General features: G+C 37.4%; 1 protein-coding gene and 2 pseudogenes across 2 annotated transcripts; 1 reads left to right on the forward strand and 2 right to left on the reverse strand.

The window, feature by feature from the left end:
• Nucleotides 1-975: 975 nt before the first annotated feature.
• On the reverse strand, nt 976-2,724 carry LOC149009267 (putative carotenoid cleavage dioxygenase 4, chloroplastic pseudogene; annotated as a pseudogene).
• A 6,614-nt stretch (nt 2,725-9,338) lies between these two features.
• On the reverse strand, nt 9,339-9,668 carry LOC149009268 (putative carotenoid cleavage dioxygenase 4, chloroplastic pseudogene; annotated as a pseudogene).
• Nucleotides 9,669-10,637: 969 nt separating this feature from the next.
• On the forward strand, nt 10,638-15,803 carry LOC149009269 (protein SLOW GREEN 1, chloroplastic-like). 2 transcript variants are annotated; one of them, XM_089162099.1, is made up of 5 exons: nt 10,638-11,492; nt 13,279-13,425; nt 13,566-13,646; nt 13,894-14,117; nt 14,746-15,803. In XM_089162099.1, the coding sequence occupies exons 1-4, from the start codon at nt 10,770-10,772 to the stop codon at nt 14,077-14,079; spliced, it is 1,137 nt and encodes a 378-aa protein (XP_089018225.1). In that variant the 5' UTR covers nt 10,638-10,769; the 3' UTR covers nt 14,080-14,117; nt 14,746-15,803. The 2 variants fall into 2 exon arrangements, with proteins under 2 accessions (XP_089018225.1, XP_089018226.1); XM_089162100.1 differs by having other exon boundaries at nt 13,894-14,113.
• The last annotated feature ends 937 nt before the right edge of the window (nt 15,804-16,740 follow it).

Genomic DNA, 16,740 nt, shown 5'->3' on the forward strand with positions numbered 1-16,740 from the left:
ATTACAAATAAGTGTAATTGGGTCTTGTTTACCCCAAATTTTTTTATTTATTTATTTATGTCTTATCCATCCCATGGTTCATTATAAGAGCTTATTGTGGGTTTATAATAATTTTTTTCCATAAAATTTAGTGTTTTTTTCTTTTCATTGTCCTCTTAAGTTAGTTCAAAATCTTGTTTGTCCACTTAAGTGACAAATATTAAAAAAAAACCCAACATTAATTTCTGCGTAACTTTTAATTTGAAATCATCATTTTGCCCATGAGATGAAAGAAATTATTTTACCAAACTTTTAATTGTTTGAAATTTAAAAAAGAACTCCCTGTTCTTTAAACCCAAGAAAACACCACTGGAACAGAAGAAAAAAACAATCGAGTTCAACAAGTTTTACATATTGAGACGGAAAAAAAAACGAGATGAACTTGTCAGCTACGTTCCTACTTCAATTCTGATGGACTATGACGAGGGTTGGATACAGTGGTGGAAGAAGGAGACAAATTAAATGCCTTAAAAGAGAAGATCAGTGGACATTTGGTGTAGCTTCAAACAGATTTTAATAAATCATAACAAATGATCAAAAGGAGTTTGTTCGGTTAATTAATCATCTGTCTGAGGATTTAAATCATGAGACCAGCGGAGTTGTTGCAGAAAGATTCAGAAACAATATCATCGGATACAACTAATCAAGAGAGTAATTCTATATTTTTTTGATTTTCAATCACCTGGCAAATGAAATTATTGCTTTTGAATCTCAAGGATAAATTAACAAGGAGATTACTCCAAAGAGGATATAAAACGAAGATACAGGAGACTAAGGATCCATTTCTAACCTAAATCTAGCGATGACAATCGAAAACCCTAACCGCTGCCTTTCCTCTCTTCACCTCAGTAGATCCTAGAATAGAAAACGACTTTATTTATTAATCTTCGATTTTATCCAACTGAGTCGATCCAGCAATTACCGTGTTTTGATTAATTACAGTTTCTGTAGGTCACTTTCCCTAAGGAAGAGCCCGTGGAATCCGTAGGGTACCCTATGTGGCAATTTCACGGTGGCAACGATCTCCAACGATGGTGACGTGGCATCCATGACCAAAAATCTTGACTCTCCAACGTTCTCATCATGCACGTACGTCATCAAATACCCATCATCTTCTGCTGCCACGTGGCTATTCCCATGCTCATCCCTTGCCACGAAAAAGGGTTCCCCTCCGTAACACCCCTTCCCAAACATCCGACACGCTACAATAGCCTCTTCATCCCCCATAACCGATAAATCTAGTTTCACCACACCCGATAACTTCAACATCTCCGACCCGTTCCTCTCTCCAACTGCCAAATACGCATACCGGGTCTTCCTCCCTACGTACCTCGGATTTATAACTCCAAAATCCAAAAACTGATCCGATACACGGAACCTCGTAACGGTCCCGGTTTTTAGATCAATCCTTACTTTCTCCACCGATGCGTGTAGTAGTCTCAGATCCAACATGTGTTCCACTGGTGTTATATCGGGCGCGATCATCACGATCACATCCTCCTCCTCCTCTTCATCCCAAGCGTTGATCACGTGGAAAACGTTGAATCCCGGTACCTCAAACCACCTCATCTCGGTGTCGTTCTCTGCGTATCGGGGGATCACTCCAATACGGGGCACCTTACCCATAACAGGTCCAATTAATGACCCGCCTCCGAATAGGTTTAAACCTATCTGTATATCGGGGAAGACTGCGTACTTCTTCGTGATGGCGAAGTCGTGAGGGAACGACGGTCGGCTCACGGAGAAAATTGGCACGTCGGGTTGCTTTGATCCATCTAGGTTGAACCGGAAGAAGGTAAGACACGGAGGTCCCAATCCGTACCGGAACGCGAAGGTCTCACCCGTGTCGGGGTCTGTTTTCGGGTGGGCCGTCATCCTCATGCAGAGTTTTCCGTCGAAATCTTGTCGTCGGATTGTCTCGATATCGCCGTCGGTGGTTAACTTGACGGAATATGGTAGATCCGATTCGCAGAGGGCGAATAGCTGATTTCCAAATAAGGCAAGACTGGTGTTAGCAACCCCGATACCGTTGTCAAGATTGAACTCTCCAGCGACTACTCTTGCAGCAAAGAGAAAAACCCTAGCGAGAGTGGCAGTGATGCCATGGAAGCTTGAGAACGCGTTAGGAAGGATTGGGTAGCCAGCTTCGTGTTCGACGTTATATTTATGAGTCTTGACGTAGCGGCTGCAGAGGGTGGCGCGGCCGTCGGAGATTCGTAGTGAGTGGAGCATTCCGTCGCCGTCAAAAGGGTGGTAAGCACCACGAGGGAGGTACTGAGGGTTTGGACCGTTACGTATGTAGGCGCCATTAAGGCAAGTAGGAAGGTGGCCATCGATGATAGGGCAGTTAGTCGGAGGAAGCTCGTCGACGGGAAAGAAATTGCCGGCGAGAGCATGTTGTGGGTCTAAGGAAGGAGGACGGTGAGGACGGTCGATGAAGTTGGTGATGAACTCATCTAATGTGTTGAAGAGGTTTGTGAGAAGAGATTGCACCGGTCGTCTTGTTATGGTTTTGGTGGAATTAAATAGTGGTTTGGTCTTCAGGGTTTTCTGCTCTCCGATCATTGATGAGGAGAAATAGAAGGTGGTAGGAGATGAAGTGATAGTTAAGGGTTTATTGCCGAAAGAGGAGAGGAGCTTTGGGATCGGAAGTGCAGAGAGAAACGACGATGAGAACGTATCCATTATTACTCTCTCGATCTGTCAAACCCATATTGAGAGAGAGAGAGAGAGGCAATGATCGATAAGGAATTATATAATAGATGAGCTGGGGCATTGTATGACTGTGTAGTAGACCTGGAGTGTTGGGGAAAAAATAAAAAACTAAGAACTTTGAATTGTGCACGTGGACCCAAAAATTGACTCGGTGGAAGAAAAGACAAAAAGAAACATACACGTTGCAAAGTATATATATATATTAATCTATATTTTCTATATAGGCTGTTTATACGATAATCTAAATTTTATTTCTCTTATAAATATAATTAAGGTTAATTATATTGACACTTTAAAGTGGAGGCCTTAAATACTGATATCTTACTTTATATTTGAAAAACAGATACTTAAAATTGAATTTTCAATGAATACATTAGTCTAATTTGTTATTAAAAATTATTAAATTTCTTTATTTTTTCTTTATTTTTTAATAAAAATATTTTTACAATTAAAAAAAATAGATGTTCAACATTTTAAGGGCATATAATTATATTCTTATATAATAAATTATATCAAAACTTATTTTAATTTATTATATAAACCCCAATACATATTACATCGGATACCCGATGTCACACTGATGCGATGTTTATGAATTAAGAATCATTAAATGAGGAGATGTGGCAGACAGATTAGGGCAATAGATGCAATAATTAGGGCTTTATCACACGTGTCCCACGTGATCCATTGTAATTTGTTGGAATTCTAAAATTTCAACGACATAACTATTAACACATTTGTTTCTTAGGGGTGGTGGTAGGGTGTGACTTTGTAATCTAAACCGTTAAAATTGAACCGCAACGATCATTCTACGTCAAACTGTCTCAAAGCGAACATTAATAGGGGTGGTGGAAACAGCACCAACCCGAAATTGAACTCAACCCGTTATAGTTCGTTTTATAAGTCATTTTTATAATTTTACATTAAATAGTATTTGAATCATTATATTACCACTAGGTAATCGGTATAGATAAATTAAAAAAATTATGCATGAATTCAACGAATAAATAGTCATTTTACTACTTAATATATAGGTTCTTGATTTCTATAGGATGTGTGAATTTTTTTAATGAAAATTTATCAAATAGCAACTTTGCTTTTTATAGAATTTTGATTTTTGTTGTAAGATGTTCAGTTATTTATTTTTTTTTATTTTTTTTGTACACCATAAACCGTAGGGGTGTCAACGGTGCGGTTTGGAGCGGTGTCGGGCCGGGCCCTAACGGTGCGGTGGTATAAAACCCCCAACCCAAACCAGCCCATTTAAAAGATAACGGTTTCGGTGCGGTTTCGGTTTGGTGCGGTTTGGGTTCGGGTTGACTAACGGTTTGGAAATGAAATGGTGAAAATGAAATTTGAAACCCTGATACCTGATTCACAAAAGCGAAAATGTTAAAGACTGAAAGTCTGAAACTGAAACAACGTTAACGATTAAGATTAAGACTTAAGAGTTAAGAGTTATCAATTAAGACTTTTAAATTTTAAAATAATAAAACTAAATGAAATTTGAAAATTAAAAAGTTATCGATTAATATTAAGACTTAAGAGTTATCAATTAAGACTTTTAAATTTTAAAATAATAAAACTAAATGAAATTTGAAAATTAAAAAGTTAACGATTAAGATTAAGACTTAAGAGTTAAGAGTTATCAATTAAGACTTTTAAATTTTAAAATAATAAAACTAAATGAAATTTGAAAATTAAAAAGTTAAAACTTAAAACTTAAGCAACTCTCAACTACTCGAACTCAAGTCTCGACGTCTCAAACACTGAAATTCATAGATCATTAATTACATTTAAACAATTCCAAACAAAATTTAATTACATTTAATATTTTAATTTTATTTATGTAAAGACTAACGGGCCGCACACGGGCTGGGCCGGGCCAGCCCGAAACCGTTCGGGCTGAGGACCCTCAGCCCAATTACGGCCCATTAAGGATCGGTTCGGGCCGGTTCGGGCTATAATAGGCTGGTTCGGTCTGGTTTTAACGGTTTGGGTTGAAAATTGACACCCCTAATAAACCGTTAGGTTTAGATGTCTTGTATTCTGTGGGTCCATGTAATTATGATTTGAATGTATTTGTAATTGAAACAGGGTTTGGGTCAATTATTAATACTAAGATAAAATTGTAATTACATTGGGATTAGAGTTTTAGGTTTCCATATAAATAGTCATTGTGGGATAACCTATATGTATCAATCTCTGTAGGGAATTGAGGAACCTATCCTGAGGATAAGGATTGGGGGCAAGTAAAAGGTAGCACTTTGTGGGTGTGAGAGTTGTGTGTAGTTTCCTGGAAATAGTGAAACTCCTTTTATCTCTGGTGGACGTAGGCAGAATTTTGTCGAACTACGTTAAATTCTCCTTGTGTGATTTGCTTGTGTTCTTTTCTATTCGTGGTTGTGCATCCATTATTTCTAACAAGTGGTATCATCCGTGATTTGAGCTAATAGTTGTGCATCTGTTACTCCTTGCTCTATTCAGTGAGTACCGTATGCATCAGCAGTGGGGAGTCTGATATTTGCTATGATATGTACAAGACCAGACATTGCCCATGTGGTGGGAGTGATTAGTCGTCACATGGCGAATCCAGGACGAGAGCATTGGATTACTGTGAAGAGGATCGTAAGATATGTTAAAGGAACCTTGGATGCTGCTCTATGTTATGGAGGATCCGAATTTACTGTCAGAGGATATGTTGATTCTGATTTTACAGGTGATCTTATTAAAAGGAGATCCACTACTGGGTATGTGTTTACAATTGCAGGTGGAGCTGTGAGTTGGGTATCTAAACTATAGACAGTTATAGCACTGTCTACAACTGAAGCTGAGTATATGACAGCTAAACAAGATCGTAAAGAAGCAATCTGGATAAGAAGATTCATGGAAGAACTTGGGCACAAACATGAGAATATTCTCTTGTATTGTGACAGTCAGAGTGCCTTGCACATTGCAAGGAATCCAGCTTTTCATTCCATAACAAAACACATAGAAGTACAATATCATTTTGTTCGTGAAGTGGCGGAAGACGGAAGGGTGGATATTCAGAAAATCCACACGAAAGAGAACCTAGCAGATGCACTGACAAAGGCAATCAACACTGACAAGTTCATTTGGTGCAGATCCTTGTATGGCTTGACAGAGACGTAGACAGCATAGTGGTGGCAAGATAGAAAATGGTATGGAGAAAATTTGAGCTTGTTGAAAGTCTTAGTCTAACATCTAGTGAAAGTAAGAGTTTGTTGAGAGTTTTAGTCCCAGTTCAAGTGGGAGTTTGTTGAAAGTTTTATTCCTAGTTCGTGTAGAGGTGAGAAAAGGTGGGACTGGGAGAGGCTATAAAATGATGCCTCCCCCTCTATATATAATTCATTCCAAAATCTTTCCTCTTGAATACTTATTTATCTATAATGAAGTTTTCTCTCTTGTCCGTGGTTTTCCCTATTTTCCACATAAATTATTGTGTTATTCTTTTCTCTTATTTACTGATTGCTCTATTCGGTGGGTTTTTCATACCCGAGTCTAAACTATTTACCCAAATCGTTATTTAGCCCGAACCCAAACCGCACTAAACCGAAACCATTATTTTACTAATAGGCCGTGTTTGGGCTAGGTGTTTTTCAACCGAAAACCGCCCCAAACCGCACCATTAACACCATAAGTGGTGTGATGTTGTGGGGTTGTTAAAGCTAGATATTCTGTGCACCTGTAAGGTGATAAAAGTAATTTTTCTCCATTTCTTCTTCATATGACCAATATAAACTTGCTACATTTTGTAAGATCAATAATTTTTTTTAATCAAGCAACATTTATTTTAAAAGCAAATGGTTACAAACCATACTCATCTTTTTATCTTAATTGCGTGGTAATGAAAACTTCTTATACAGAGAAAGAATGATGAAAGAACCTAAGTTCAAATGAATTCCCGTCCGTTAATATTTGTTGTCCTACTCATCTTCCCCCTCTCCCCTTCTCCATTTCATCCGTATTGGACTCAATTCTTATGATTGAATTATAAAAAGAATCGTAAATTTTGAATGTATGCAAATTTTACATATCCACAAGCTTGGATATGTATTATCTACCAATCTCATGTCTAATTGGGAGGTAGTATCTCCCACATCCTTGTGTAAATGTTCCCTGTAATATCATGTTGTTTCTATCAACAATAAAGAATTGCAAATTTTGGTTATTTCATTTCCGATCTCAACTGAAGGAGGCGGCCATACAGACAATGTCAGTGACTAAATGAAAAACTTTCCAGCTGGATTGTGACGATGGAATAGTGACGAAAGGCACTAGAGCTTGGTTATCACTCTCAACATGGATGTGCGAGATGTTAAAAATATGGCTAATAAAATGCCTTTGCGAATTGTATGGGCTTCAATTACTAAAGACTATTGCCACCCGACGACGCCTTGTCTAAAAGCAAAAATCACCCAAAATATTTGAAACTCCATGATGAAGATGTATGCAATTTTTGTGATGCTGGGGTGGAAGACAATTCGCATTTCTTCTGAGAAGTGGTTTTGCTATGGGTATATAGAATCAACTAGTCCACCCGATTCATTGAAATTCATTTTAAACTTGTGATCGAACTTCTTAGTATGAACTTAACATTTTGTGGAAAATTTTCTAAATGGTATTCAGAATGGCCAGAGAAATTCGTCTATGTGATTTATTTTCTGTGGAACTGAAAGAATAAAGATGTGTATGATATCGATTATATCCGACCTACAAATGAGAAGTTAATAATTACTTTACCACAGTAAAGGAAACATGGGAATTCTGCAATGCGAAAATACAAAAACCACCAAATATTATAAAAAAAAAGTATAATTGGTCTAAACCACAAAAGGGTTAGTTTAAATGCAATACCGACACCTCTCTTATCAATGTCAAATTTCTCAAGTGGGAAGAGTTATTAGAGGCCATAATGGATATTTTGGAGGCAGATTCATAAAAAAAAAAAGTGCAATATAATGAAGATTTAGAAGTTGAATTTTTGGCATTGATGAAAGATTGAACGTTGCTCTCAATATGAGGGCATAACCTATTGAAATGGAATCCGACTCCGACCAGGCTATCTTGTTTTTTCATCCTTATTCGAAGATTCAAGCAAAGTTTGGGAACATTAATAATGATATCCGTCAAAGATTTTTATTAAATGGACATGTCCGGTTCACCCACATTAGACGAAAAGGAAACCAAATAGTCAATTGGTGTTCAAGTATGTTATGTGATGAAAGGGAAATCATAATAATCTTACAAAATTCATCTATGAAATTAGAAGAACTTCTTTAAATTGATATGTTGGCTGGACCAAATTATTATTATTATTATTTTCTTCTGAGTACTACATGATCCCGTAATTTCTACAAAAAATAAAAAATAAAAATTGAATGTTTTTTCAATACGAAATAATCTTGTAAATCAACCAATAAATAAAATAATTTTTTTTCAAAGAAAGCGAACCTCATACCTAAATAATATCACAAGTTTTGTTTGCTATTACTATTATTATTTACTCTTACTGATTCTAGTAGGGTCTTGTTTACCAAAAAAAAAGAAAAAATTTTGTACCTTGTCCATCCCATGGTTCAGTATAGGGGCTTATTTTAGATTTATAAGAAAATTTTGTTCATAAAATGTAGAGTTTTTATCATTTTGTCCACTAAAACTTTTTCAATTTTTTTACAGAACTTCTTTTAATTTTTGAAATAAAAAAAAAAAAACTCCCTATTCTTTAAACCCAGAAAAACACCATCGGAGCAAAAAAAAAAAAGAAGAAAAAATGAATCTGTAAGCTTCGGTCTCTACTTTAATTCTGATGGACTATGGCGAGGATTGGATATGTCTATCACTGTCACCATCTAATAACCGTGTTAATCTCCATGCCTCCATATACCTCATGAATCCAGGCTATCCAGCCACTTGAGAACTAAAGAAACTCCGATATTTTTCAGAAGATCATGCAATGCGTTTTAAAACTTGCACTTCGGTCGGATTAGGGTTTGAACCCACAAGCAAAGACTATAAGGTGGGTTTGCGGTTTGGGTTGTGAAATCAAAGTCACAAAGGAAAGAAATCTGACCTTGGTGGTTTAGTTTCAATGGATGTTCCAAGCGCAGCAATATTAGATTGATTAAGCAATTAAGTAACTAATTAAGATTCAAAAAATGAAAAACAATTAACGGGATTAGAATGAGAAACAGTAGGATCAAACCATATGATGGATGGGGTGTGGTGGTTGGTGGTTGGTGGTTGCCAGCAGATAGAGGGGAAGGTGGTGGTTACCGGCGTGGGGTTGCCGGTAGAGAGCAACGAATCAAGTGATCAGGGACTCCTTTCGTAAATTTGAAAAAAAAAATGATATTTTGTAAAATTAAAAAAAATATATATATATATATATATATATATATTCCATCACTCCTTTCATCCTACCAAAATTTATTAATAGTGCGCTAATGCCCACAAACTGGATTAATTAAAGCAGCCAGCCCATTAAACATAATTAGGAGTTTATAAACGACTTTATTTAATCTTGTTTTTTATCCTACAATTACTGTGTTTTAAACTTTTAATTACAGTTTTTGTAGGTCACTTTCCCTAAGGAAGAACCCGTGGAATCCGTAGGGTACCCTATGTGGCAATTTCAAGGTGGCAACGATCTCCAACGATGGTGACGTGACATCCAAGATCAAAAATCTTGACTCTCCAATGTTCTCATCATGCACGTACATCATCAAATACCCATCATCTTCTGCTGCCACGTGGCTATTCCCATGCTCCCTTGCCACGAAAAAGGGTTCCCATCCGTAACACCCCTTCCCAAACATCCGACACGCTACAATTGCCTCTTCATTCCCCATAACCGATAAATCCAGTTTCACCACACCCGATACCTTCAACATCGCCGACCCGTCCCTGTCTCCAACTGCCAAATACGCATACCGGGTCTTCCCTCCCTACGAACTCGGATTTATAACTCCAAAATCCAAAAACTGATCCGATACACGGAACCTTGCAGCTTGGGCCGCTTAAGCAAGGTTCTGATATAGAAACCTTGTGGATGCAAAAAATCCCTATTTGAAAATTCACCCACCACAGCCAGGTGTGCGACCCGGGTCGAATACTGGATTAGTCAAGGCAAAGTCTTGGAAACTGAGGTTGGCAACCAACAAAAAAAAAAAAAAACATTGAACTTATAAAATATAAAACACAAATGCTCTTGTTTGATAGTTTGCGTTAGAGAAGGTACAAAGTATGTGGAAGGTGACAGAGTGGCATGCATGCGTTGAACACATGATCTAAGGCCCGTCTGTTATCAGTATAAAATTGAGGAAATTTATCCAAACGAGGAAATGAACCTTCGATTTCCTTGTAGATGTATGACACGTCCCAACATCACATTAAATGGTTGAAATCTATTTATAAGTTACATCAAAAAATTGTAATTAAATTTAAAATCTAATGATGTGACTTGTAAATGAACCTCAACCTTTTGATATAATGTTGGGACAGATGTCACACATCTGCAAGGAATCCTTGTCAGAAATGGACTGGATACTAGTCCATCAAATTGCCGTTTGTCTGATTGGGCTGAATCGGGCTTTGGTTTCGAATGGGCCCAATCAGGAGGCTCAAAAGGTTAGAATCTTTTGCGATGTGTTTCAGTCTTCTCGGGTTGGACTTCTATCAATTATATATTGGGCCTGTACATCTCCGTCTCGGTTTATCACTTATGATCCCAATTGAGTCGCGATTCCGGTTCTAAATTTGTGAAGCCGATTTAGGTTCAAATCGCGATTCCGATCCAGTTTGCAGGATTTTTGAAACCAGTACTTCCGAGTTTCCATTCGAAATCTTCTCCACGCCCTGGAGAAAGAAAAAAAAAGATCAAAAAGCTTCCTCAATCCTCTTGCTCTTACCCAAATGGGCAAGGAGAAGTAGCGAAACATAATCATCTGGTGAGAATTACGGAATGGTCAAAAACCCTCTCCCCATTTCCTTCAATGGTTTGCCAATCGATTTGTACTTCCTTGCTCTGCTCTCGAACACCTATCTTCAATCCCAAATGCCAAAAACTTGGGTTTTCCTTTGAACGCAAAGTAACAAGTTCAAGTTCCTTCCATCTAAGTCAGCTGCAGAAGACACTATCCTCTTCTTCCTCACAGAAATCCAGTAATCCACAACTGGGTAGGCTTAATTCAGTCACAAACTACCCCATTTCACCACTTCATCAAGCGCCCCTTTTAAATATTTCTAGGGTGTGTTCATTGTTCAGTGAATTCAATCCGCTGAGCAGTATTTTGAAGCTCCCTGCAAGTAAATTAGCTGTTATGATTATTTGGTCTCTTATTTTCTTGGGGAGTCTCAACCCTAGGCCGGTTGTGGCGCTACCCACAACACAAAAGAGCACTTCTTCTGCAACTATGGAAGAAAGAAGAGATACCCAGAATGACCAAAATGACAATGAGGACATGTACTTGAAGATATTAGAGAAGAACCCGAGGGATGTTGAAGCCTTGAAAGCGATTTTGTATGCCAAGATGAGGAAACGGAAGACGAAGGAGGCAATTAGGTATGTGGAAAAGTTGATTGATATCCAACCAAATGAGATAGAATGGAGGCTTCTTCAAGCTCTTACCTATGAGATGATGGGCAACCTCAACAGAGCCAAGACACTGTTTAAGCAAATCCTCAAGGAGAGACCCCTTTTACTTAGAGCGTTGCACGTATGATTCTTGTTCTCCACTTTAGTCTTTTATATCTTTAGTTATTGCTGGCGCTCAAGATGTATGGATTTTATATGTATTGTCTCTTTGTTTTACCTGGTAGATCTTATCCTCCAAGGATTATTAGACTATAATTTATATGCTATAGGACATCTATGGGCATATCAAACCATGAAATTATACTTGAATAATCGAAAGATATTAGAATGCTGTGTCAGTTAGAATTGGCCATGGTGCTGCATGCTATTTTACATGATATTATGTTTTAAGTCTTGGGTTAATTATGTTGAACCAAACAAAAATGTGTAATTTATTGATTGTTAACTTCATGGGATGCTTTAATGATAAGGAAAGTTGAAGGCTATGTTTGAAAAATATGCTAGTTCGGAACAATGCACAGTTATTTCCTTTTCCAAGTACTTCTTTTGCTGATCCTTTTTGGGTAGCCTAACTAGTTTGTATTCATAAACTGCACGTTTTAGGCTGATTTTGGATCGTCTCCTGATACCTATCACAATTGAATTACTGCTTATGTTATCAGTGGAACGCTAAGCAATTCCCTCTGAAGAAATAAAAGTAAAACTGTTTGTACTACCAAATTGTTTATTGCACTTGATTTTCCAGATGCTGAACGGCTGAACCCCTTATAAATCTTGTAAGGCTTTCTTGATCAATAAAGTATATGATTGTTCTACTTGGGTGCAGGCTGATCCACACTAGCAGTTTTTGTTGGGTTGGTGGCCTTCCCTTTGATTGATTCAAATATCCTAATGCTATCTGAGATAAGAACTAGGTGTTTAAAATAGTAAGTGGACTTACTTCTTCAACAGTGGGAATTTAGGGACGGCATCTGTTGTGACAATACAGTGATGCAAACATAGACACTTTACTGCAATAACAAGGAGTGGCATTACAGACTAATTGAGGGTATAAAAAGAATCTGGGGATAGCCAAAAAATAATTTGAGTTGAAATAGGAGAAAATGCATTCATGCTTCCGATTAAATGGAAGATAAGGCCCTAGACAGAGTAGAAAGCTTATTGTTACACAGGATTCATAGCTAATGTTAAATGCTAGGGTCGAGGCTTAGCTGAATTATTGAGTATTTTTTTCAGTTCTGATTTCATTTAATTTTATATTTCTCGTCACAGAGTAGTTACAAAATAAAAAAATAATTAAAAAAAAAAAGGAAGCAAAGTGAAAAAGGTAATGCAGTTTCAATTGGAGATGGACACATTTAAATGTCATATTCTGATATCCTCTTTAAATAATAATATCTAACTTTTCTGATTCCTTTGCTTAAATTTAAAAGACTTTTCCTTCTGCAAATTATGTGTATCGCTCATCAAAACCAGTTGCTCTGTTTATATTGGAGAGCACCTATGATGAGACACATAAAATGACGTTGGAGTCACAGGGAAAATGCCTTATAACATGCCTGGCGAACCAACTTCCATTACCATGTTCTATCCTTTTAGTGTGTCATCAGAAATCTAACGTCTAGAGTCTTTTTGTTGGTTTGGATACTTTTGCAGTGCCATGGTGACTTTGTGGTCTGCTTAAGCATTGAGCTACTTTGGATTCAATGAATAAAACATTTGGATCCTCGCATTTTCCCATTTTTTTCCTGTTCCATTGTATTTATATAGATCAGAAGGGAGCCTATTTAAATTTATTACAGTTTCACAATTCTTCTTACAAATTTTTTCCCAGGTGTTGTGGAAAGGGGGTAGGCAGTGGGCAGCTATTTTGCTCAATGGATCTCACAACTCTCATTTTTTCACAGGGTTTGGCAATGGTGATGCACAAGAACCGTGAAGGCCCAGCTGTCTTTGATATGCTGGAAAAGGCTCTGAAACTTGCTCAACATGAGAAAAGGGTCACTGAGGAGCGGAATATAAGAATTTTAATTGCACAGATGCATGTTGTGAAGGTGGTAACTTGGATCCTCCAAATAAACTGGTCTGAGTTATTGAACTGTTGCATTTATTGGATCAATGATGTCAGAAACCTTGTTTATCCTTTATGATGATAACTTTGTCCACTAAAGCAATGTTCTTGTCTCCTATTCAGGGTAACTTGGAGGAAGGCTTGAAAGAATTCCAAGATCTGGTTAATGAGAACCCAAGGGATTTTCGGCCTTATCTTTGCCAGGTAGAAGTCAACTTGATATTGCTAGTCCTTGGTAATCCATCTTTTGCATGAGTGTAGTTTTACTGTGCAATGCAATTTGGCTGCCTGCTCAAATATTTCAAGGAAAAGGGGCATAAGGGAATTTTTGTAAGGCTTGTAGGATCTAGCTTGTAAACTACCTTTTATTATATACTTTTTATTTCTCTGTTCTCAAGTAGAACATCTTTGTGTTTCATCACTGGTTTATTGATTGCGATATCTGTTTTAGGGGATAATCTACAGCTTGCAGGGTAAAAAGGAGGAAGCACAGGAGCAGTTCGAGACATATCGTTGTCTTGTCCCTGAAGAGTTCCCCCAAAGGGGATTCCTTGATGACGTGGTACTGGCAGCCAAGACAGAATCTCAGGAACAGTTGGAGAAGGATTTTGAAGTTGAATTCTCCTACCGGAAGTGAAAATCAATCATCAATATTCAGAGTGAATCTGTTGGTTGGTATTTAATGGATAAATAGGAGTATGAATATACTGTTTATGAATTGCAGTTCTCAACAAAATAACTATAATCTCTTTTTAGCGTTTGTTTTGCACCTAGTTAGGGGTTTAACCATTAGTATCACTGCCCACAGCAAACATTAGTCTCTTTTGGCGGTGTGTGGGTTCCAATTTTGGAGGGGTTGGGGTGGGGTTTGAGCAGCATATCCCAGAACCTAGTTGATCTAAAGCTAGAACCTGGTTGCCCTGAAAACTATGGATTGAGATCCTTTTTAGATCTTATCGTTCCACTGTTATTATACCACAAATGCACATGGGAGAAATTAATAAGGGCTAGATTATTTTAGAACAGTCCATTGATCCATGCATGTCTACCTCCATACAGACAGCTCCACAAGTGGGTTATCCTACTCAGATGACTCTATTCTTTTCCTCTTTCAGAAGAAAAATCTATTTGTTCCTAGTTATCCCTTGCAAGGTAAGAGATGCTATGGGAACATAGACACAATTAGTGTTGGATTTCCAACCAGTTGCTAGGATGCATAATGCTTTCCATTTATTACTTCTACGAATTTCTTTTTCGGTTGACTTTCGACGGATCTAATCCCTTGTTTGAATTTTGGGTGTAGGATAACATCAACGTCAGCATAATTATCGACACCTGGGAAAGAATAAAAAGTCACTATTATCTGTTGTCACTGTTGGAGCAGAAATTCAGAATGGTTTAGCTGCTGTAGTTTGTAGAATTATTACTTCAATTTTTCCACTTCAGATTAACATGTAATACAGAGACTTGCATTATAACTAATTAAGGGAGATTGCGGCACAAAGTTCTGGCTGGAGGGACAACTACATTCCCAGCAGAGTCATAAACAATAATGCCAGAGAAGTCTGGGAGCTGGCACTTCTCACCCATGAGTATGTTCTTCTGCCAAACACAGGCATCTTGTTGTGCACCCATGCTGTCTAGATCACATCCTGGTTGGACCTGCTGAGCCCTTGTAGTCATCATAACTGCTCCTTCTGAGTTGAGGTGTATCACAGGTTCATCAGAAGAGAGGCCATAACAGCTGAACCAGTTACGCCTTTTCCGTGAATGAGAAGCACACATGAAGAGTGCAAAGGCACACAGGAAGAATGCTGCAATGCCTAGGCTGGCCTGGGTTGTGCTTGCCACATCGGTTACAGTGGGAAGTTGACGAGCCATTGAAGGTCTGATGAGGTTGGATTGGGTTACAGTGAAGGGAGTTTATATAGTGAAGGTCTGCAACTTTGTCAAGTGGAGTTGTTTGGCATTTAAGGGTATTTTTAAGTGGAATTTAGGTTGCTTTGGATATTTTGAAGGAATGGTGGGTTTGGTAACCCAAACATCCTTTTGACCTTGGATTGGTTGACCCAAACCGTTTAATTGAATTGAGCTGGTTAGACCGGAATTGATAAACCATTTACTAATGGGATCAGTATTGGTTCTAAAAACTAAAACCCATTTATTGAACGACTCGAATCAACTTTGAACCGATCAAAATTGGTTAGAACCGGTATGCTAATGGGATCAGTATTTGTTCTAAAAATTCATTTTAACGCCATCCCTGAGTTATCCCTAAAACGAATGTCATCTCTTGAGTTGTTTAATTTATCAAATAAATACTTTAAGAGGAAAAAATATATTTGTTAGAAAATCATAGTTAACTATTCATGTAAGCAAGTTAAACTTTTCAGAAAGATAATAATACTCAGTGAATGAAAAATTTTACGCTTGATTTGTCTTCGACTTAGACAAAAGGAGGTAGACCTTCAGTGTCACCTTGGGAGAGGCCTTCCAAAGCTGGATTTTAGGCAGGGGTGGGAAAAGGTAGAAATTTGTACGTGCCACCATGATCTATATGAAAGAGTAGTTTTGTTGATGCGTTCCTATTGAGAGATTTCTTTCAAACAGGAAAATTTGGTTAAGTAGGTCTTTTTATTTTGCCACTATTCTTTTTTCATTCATACATTTTCATGATTTCTATCCATTAATGAATTTTTTAATTCTCCTACAGCCATTATCCTCTTATAAAATGTGAGGGTAATATTGAGTCATGTCAGTAACTTAAATTTTTGTATCCGATTTTAAAGATGGACCCATGCTGATATATTTTGGGGGTGATTTAAGTAACGGGCTTTTGGAGATATGTGATGGAAGTGGATGGCTGTACCAATTGATCAACCCACTTACCAGATTGGAGTCTATACATTTGTACTATATGTTATTTGCCTAGAATGTCGTTGAAAGATTTGAGATTTTCGTTTCGGAGTTTTTGGAGTAAGAGTTTTTGTAACACCGCTCTTGGATATTGGGTTTTGGGTATGAATTCTTACAACATTGTTCTTGAAGATTTGTTGTGAGATTTATTTTATGTACTTCTATATAGTGAAAAGATCTTCCTGTTCGTCGGTAGATTTAGTACAAACATATTGGTGTGTGAATCCCATTAAATCTTTATGTGGTTCATTCTATTTTATTTCAATTCACTATTTCTTGGTGTTCTTTTAACATATTGGAAATGAATAAATGAAAACCAATTATATTAATAATAGCAGGTTTGACTGACATAACCCAGAGTCAGGGACATTGAAGACTTCCT

The sequence above is a fragment of the Hakea prostrata genome, chromosome 7 (assembly GCF_041222555.1).
Source record: "Hakea prostrata isolate BN-2017 chromosome 7, UWA_Hpros_2, whole genome shotgun sequence".
In the NCBI taxonomy this organism is placed as follows: Eukaryota; Viridiplantae; Streptophyta; class Magnoliopsida; order Proteales; family Proteaceae; genus Hakea; species Hakea prostrata.